Source organism: Mus caroli, chromosome 11 (assembly GCF_900094665.2).
Source record: "Mus caroli chromosome 11, CAROLI_EIJ_v1.1, whole genome shotgun sequence".
Taxonomy (NCBI): Eukaryota; Metazoa; Chordata; class Mammalia; order Rodentia; family Muridae; genus Mus; species Mus caroli.
In genome coordinates, this window is record NC_034580.1 from 53,473,038 (window position 1) to 53,479,360 (window position 6,323).

The following is a 6,323-nucleotide window of genomic DNA, read 5'->3' on the forward strand; positions in this document are numbered from 1 at the left end:
AGCCTCTAAATGTGAGTTAGGGTGGCGTAAAAGCTGCATTACATTAGACTCAAAATAAAGATAGGGAAGGAAAGAATAGGAAAAAAAAACGGAAGAGGAGCTGCTGGGTTTCTGAAGAGGTGACAGTCATTGGACTTGTTGCTGTCACCAGGAGTGGCTCTTTTTGGCTGCTGGATCCGGGCCAGCCCAGGCGATAACATCCTCAGGGCCTGTTCCCCTGCATTTGGGTTTCCTTCCTTCTATGCAGACCGCTAGGGTAATAGGAGCTGCTGCCACAAGCTAAGGCCATGGCCACGGCACCCGGGGAGCGACTGCAGGAGGAGGCGCGGTGCTCCGTGTGCCTGGACTTCCTGCAGGAGCCCATCAGCGTGGACTGCGGCCACAGCTTCTGTCTGCGGTGCATCTCGGAGTTCTGCGAGAAGTCGGACAGCGCTCAGGGCGTCTATGCCTGTCCCCAGTGCAGGGGTCCCTTCAGGCCCGCCAGCTTCAGACCCAACCGGCAGCTGGCCAGCCTGGTGGACAGCGTGAGGCAGCTGGGGCTGGGCACGGGACACACGGGGTCGCGTCAGTGTGCGAGGCACGGTGAGGACCTGAGCCGCTTCTGTGAAGAGGACCAGACGATGCTGTGCTGGGTCTGCGATACCAGCCCTGAGCACCGGAGTCACCGCATGGAGACGCTGCAGGAGGCTGCCAGTCGCTACCAGGTGAGCCTCAGCTCAGGTTCCCGTGTGGAAATTGGGAAAACACTGAGGCTGATGATCTTGGAATGTGAAGGGACATGTTCCAGACAGAGCCAAACGGTGCTACTGCATAAGTAGTAACTATTAACTCCTAAGCTCCTTCCTTCTCTGGTCTTCCCCTCTCCACACCCCACCCCCTGCCCCCGTTCCCCGTTCTTACTGGCTCACGTTCCCCGAAGATGGGGTGGCTTTCGCCCCTGGTAACCCCGGGGTTGGGCATATGCTAAATCCTGCCTCCTACCATAATGGGCCTCTGGTGTAGCACGAGCAGAAACTCCTTTTGCTGAACACAGACCCGTTTTCTAAGGAGGGGTTTCCTACTGCTTCTTGCCTCTGTGTGTGTTATCTGGGCACTGGCAGAAGGCTGCTTTGCTCATTCATCTTCCTCCGAAGTTGCTGGACACGTTTTAAGAACATTTATGTTTCCATCTTCCGGAACAACCAGCACAAGGGACACCAGCGTGGTTTTCCTTCCTTGACAAGCTTGACCACGGAGTTGCACGGAGCTCTAACTTTCTTAAGATGTTTGCTGGGTTGATTTTCTCTAAAATTAAAAATTAGGGTGTTTTCCTCAACTCGTTGAAAATTTCTCTTGATTTTACCACTTGCTTTCCTCAACTTGGTAAAAATTTGGGCACCAGGGCAGGAAGACGGGAGTGGCTGGGTGGGTGGGTGAGTATGGGGAGCACCCTCATAAAGGCAGGGGGAGGGGGATAGGATAGGGGCAAATAAAGAAAATATCCAATAAAAATGATGAATATTTTCTAACCTAAAAAAAAATTTGGGCACCAGTCACTTCCTAATCAGGTTTTAAAATTATGATCCCACCTGCTTAAGTCCTGAAAATGTCACACAGACCTTGGCTATTGCAACATTTCTGATACTGTTTTCTATAAATATTCTGTAGGGCTTTTGTTTTCCTCAATTAAATGCCAAATAAACATCGTCTAGACCTCTGGGCCAATCAGTTGCAGCTGCCTAGGGCCCTGTGCTAACTGTGCTCAGCTCTTATCCTAACCACACAGACCCAGTGGAATCTGCCCTGTCACTGTTGTACCTAGCCCTGCTGTGCTGTTTGTCACCTCTTTGGTGTGGCTCATGGTTTCTTTGGGCTAGTGGGGCTTTAACTCCATCTGCTGAGCCAAATGTTTCAACAGCAAAGCAAATCCCACCCAGTCTGGTCAAGCACTCCCCTGAGTTCAGGGTATTTTATGTGCACGCGCTACACAGCCCTATAGTGCCTGCCTTTCAAGTATGAACCATGTGTGTGCAGGGTTTATGGAGTGGCTTTTATGGTAGGGTTCATACATTTTTCTTTCCAAAGCCTATTGGTGCATGTGTTCTCTGCCATCAAGTGTTCACACGTGCCTCCCGCGGGATCCTGGTGCTGAAAGGAGACAGCTCCTGCTGCATCCTCTCCACTCCCTGGGTAGGGCACTGGCTGCCAGGCTGACAATCTGTGAGACTGATCCCCAAATCCACGTGATGGAAGGATAACTGGCTCCAGCAAATCGTATCTATCCTCCATATTTGTCTCTCGCACTCTTGTAGGTACACACACATATACACACACACACACACACACACACACACTAAATAAATGTTTTAAAGCCCTTATACTAAGTGGTAAATAAGAAATTTCATCACCCTTCAGTCTATCAATAGCAGACAGCATTTCCTCTGCTGCAACATAGTTTTTATATATTCACTGTAAACATTTTTTTTCAAAATTGATATTATATTTTATGAAATACAACTATTTGTCATTATAATTGTATTTCTGACTACTAAATATACTACAACCCCTTATTTATACTCTATTGTTACTTTTTCTTTTTCCCCCTTCCCTTCTCCCTCTTGCTCCAGCCAGTCTTACTCCAGCCACCGCTTGCCCATCCCCACAGCACACCTCACCTTGCTCTGGGCTCCCACTCACCCTGGCCCATAGGTATTTTATTTGTTTCTCATTCCAGATGGTTATGAGTCATCATGTGGCTGCTGGGAATTGAACTCATGACCTCTGGAAGAGCAATCAGTGCTCTTAACCACTGAGCCATCTCACCAGTCCATACTTTGTCTTTTTACCTCACATGTTAACATTTTGATTAATTATTGGAAAGAGTGGCCTAATGACGAATCTTTAGGCACATCTTGGTGTCAGGCACCAGATGAGGAAGGTATCTGCTGACTTTCGTGAGTCCAGAGGTCAGTTGGTGAGTCCCTGGCTGATCTTTGTACATCTAAGCAAACTCTAAGGCCTGAGAGAACACAGTGGTCTTGTCTTCCCAAACAGAGGATGCTCCGAGCGGCTTTGGAACTTGTGAAGAAGGAAATGGAGGAGGCTCTGACCCAGGAGGCCAACGTGGGAAAAAAGACCATCATCTGGAAGGTGAGACAGAACTGTGGCTTCCGGGAGCTTGCACGCCAGTGATGTGAGGTCAACTCTCTCCCACTTGTGTTCCAACTCATTATTTCCTCCAGAAAAGCATCATAGTGCCTTCCTGGGCCAACCCACCCCTTTTTAAATCCTCTTCATACGACCAGACTTAAGGAAGTAGTCTTGCTATCTGACTCACTGGTGAAACCCCATCACCTCAGCCCACAATTCACAAGCAGGGCTGTAAGATGAAGACTCAGTGCTACACAGCATGTATAACAATGCAGAGAACAGCAACCATCTTGTCCACAGAAGGACAACCAGCTGTCTGCAGTCATCCACCCACACATTCCTCTTCAGCCCAGTTTCTCTCTTCTGCATCCCATTTGCATATCGGCAGCCTCTTAACCTGACTTATCTCAAGATGAGTCTTAACTCGGAGCACGCTGCCGCCACCTACTGGGCAGAGCCAGGAATGGTACCGACCACTGTGGCAGGAGGGTGTCCCACCCTTTGACCTTGAGACATAACACTGTCATCTACAAATGTGTTGGGTGGCACTCACAGCAGCCCTAGCACACTAGCAGTTGGCCCATGGGCTGTGGGCTGGACACACCCAAGACAGTGTTCAAGATTCTACCTACCCCTGAGACAGAGAGCCACCTGATCAGACTCTCAATGGTGTGAGACTGTGCAACTTAGAAACCATGGGCATATTATAAATGCAACGTGGTGTATGATATCCAAGATATATTCCAAGATATATTCTTATTTTCCTCCTACAAATAACCTATATTTCTCTGACTCTTCCCTTGTTTTTATTGAAAGTCCTTTATATACTGATCGTTCCCCCACCCCATAGGAACTGGGTTTGTTTTTGTTGTTGTTGTTGTTTTGTTTTTCCTCTACATTTTTCTTCTAGGATAAGTCTTACTCCATTCCAACCTCAGTGTCCAATATGAGTGAAGTTAAACATTGGTTCTCAAATTAGTGATCTCCAGGCTTATACTCCAAGTCACTTGCTCCCAGTCTTGGCCTACTTGCTCCCGGTCTTGGCCTACCCGTGGACCCAGGCAATCAGGCAAAGATCGGGAGCAAGACCTGAGCCCTCACATCTCGATCCTCTAATGGCTAGCTAGCATCTATGTGACACCAAGATTCCTGTTTGAAGACAAGTGCTCCTACACAGTTTACAGTCAGTAGCGTGACCACAGGAGACACAGGCAACAACAGAGGTTTGACAAATACCATTGTTATCGTCCTGTCTTAGCACTTGTAACTTTCACAAGCAGAAGGAAGAATCGAAGATGGATTCTTCCTCACCATCACCCCTCAGGCCCCCTCGACCCACTGTAACCCTACAACTACACCCCTAGTCTGGCTGCTCAACATATTCATGTAGCCTCCCACAGTGTGGACTGACTGTTACATATATGTAAAAGGAGCCTCACCTTTTGGAAATAAGAACACGAAATTCTAGAAGGTGGCCATGATCGTATGAATGGAGTGATTTAGAAGATGGTGACAGGAGGAGGGATGGAAAATCAGAGGAAGGTATTGTCTTAAGGGACCATAACTACAGCTGGTTCTAAGGGGGAAATGGTATCCTGTTCTTCAGTGAAACCAAGAACTTATAAACATTAGAACCAGGGCGTAGATGCTCTGGGGACAATTTGCCTCTTACACTCAGTTTACAACTGGTTTCCTAATTACTCAAGCCTGTAGCAAAATCTATTCCTTGGATTGCTTCAGGAGTTGTAGATCTAAGATCTTTAGGTGAAAACCAGGACAACAATGTGAAGCTAAGGGCAAGCCAGTGCCCAGGAGACACTTAGCTCTTCCTGCAGAAAACGCTAACTACCATTACCATGTGGTAAAGAATGGCCAGGGCTGGGGAGGCAGCTCAGAGGGTAAAGTGCTCATCCTGCAACCATGAGGACTTGAATTCGGATTTCCAGCATTCACATCAGAAGCTTGCTGTGGTAGTGCATTCTGAAACCTCGGTGCTGGGGTTGGAGGTGCAAAGACAGGCAGATTCCTAGGGCTTGCTGGCTAGCTTAAACAGTGAGTACCAGGTTTGAGGAGAAATCCTGTCATTAGGTAAAGAGTTATAGACGAAGACACCTAAAGTAAATCTCTGGCTGTCTTCTACATATGCACTCATAGGTGAACACACACACACACACACACACACACACACTACACTATACTACACTACACAGGAACATTAAAAAAAATCTATTCTCAATCTCAAGCGTTCCCGTTACTAATCCCTGTTTCTTTAATCTCTCTGTGGTTGTTTCTAGTAGACAGTCACTAGTCCTCGTAGAATAAATAGTAACTAGAATTGTGTAGTGACCTTATGCCGGACATTGTCCACAGACAGACAGATGGTCACTGACCTCCCCTTGCTACACTTCTCTCCTATTTTGATTTTGAGACTACCTCTTGTATCTAGAACTGCTTCAAATCTATGTCAAATTGGGATCCTGGGTCCAGCATCCTTTTTCAAACTACTGACTCCCCTCATACAAATGGTCTCTGACTTCTGCGTGCTGTTAGAATACAGCCACCAGTTAGTTCATGGGTAGGCAGAGAGGACTCTGGGCATGTCTCCCCAGCTCCACTACTCCACACATGTGAGCAGGAAGCTCACCTCACTGCACCTCACACCATCTCCATGACCCTGCCTGCTGTGTCCCCACAGGAGAAAGTGGAGATGCAGAGACAACGTTTCAGGCTGGAGTTTGAGAAACACAGAGGGTTTCTGGCCCAGGAGGAGCAGCTGCAGCTGAGGCGGCTGGAAGAGGAGGAGAGAGCAACCCTGCAGAGACTGCGTGACAGTAGGAATAGGCTGGCCCAGCAGAACAAGGCCCTGAAGGAACTGGCTGAGGAGCTGGAGGAGAGGAGCCAGCGGCCAGCCCCAGGGCTGCTGGAGGTGAGGAAGCTGGCGGGTAAGGGGGGAGGGAGAGGTGAAGCTAAGGGACAAGGGTGGGATCTTGTCACTCAGATGCCAACACCTAGGCACACCCACTCTTAGTAAGAGACAAAGTTTGGAGATGTGACGAAAGAATGGACCATCTAGAGACTGCCATATCCAGGAATCCACCCCATAATCAGCTTCCAAATGATGACACCATTGCATACACTAGCAAGATTTTGCTGAAAGGACCCAGATATAGCTGTCTCTTGTGAGACTATGCCGG

General features: G+C 48.3%; 1 protein-coding gene across 1 annotated transcript in view; it reads left to right on the forward strand.

The window, feature by feature from the left end:
• The first annotated feature begins 210 nt into the window (after window positions 1-210).
• Window positions 211-6,323, forward strand: part of Trim58 (tripartite motif containing 58) — a 12,261-nt gene continuing 6,148 nt past the window's right edge. Inside the window, exons 1-3 of the mRNA XM_021177415.1 lie at window positions 211-704; window positions 3,034-3,129; window positions 5,825-6,055. Coding sequence (XP_021033074.1) covers window positions 288-704; window positions 3,034-3,129; window positions 5,825-6,055 — 744 coding nt within the window. The 5' untranslated portion in view covers window positions 211-287. The remainder of the gene's footprint in view (window positions 705-3,033; window positions 3,130-5,824; window positions 6,056-6,323) is intronic.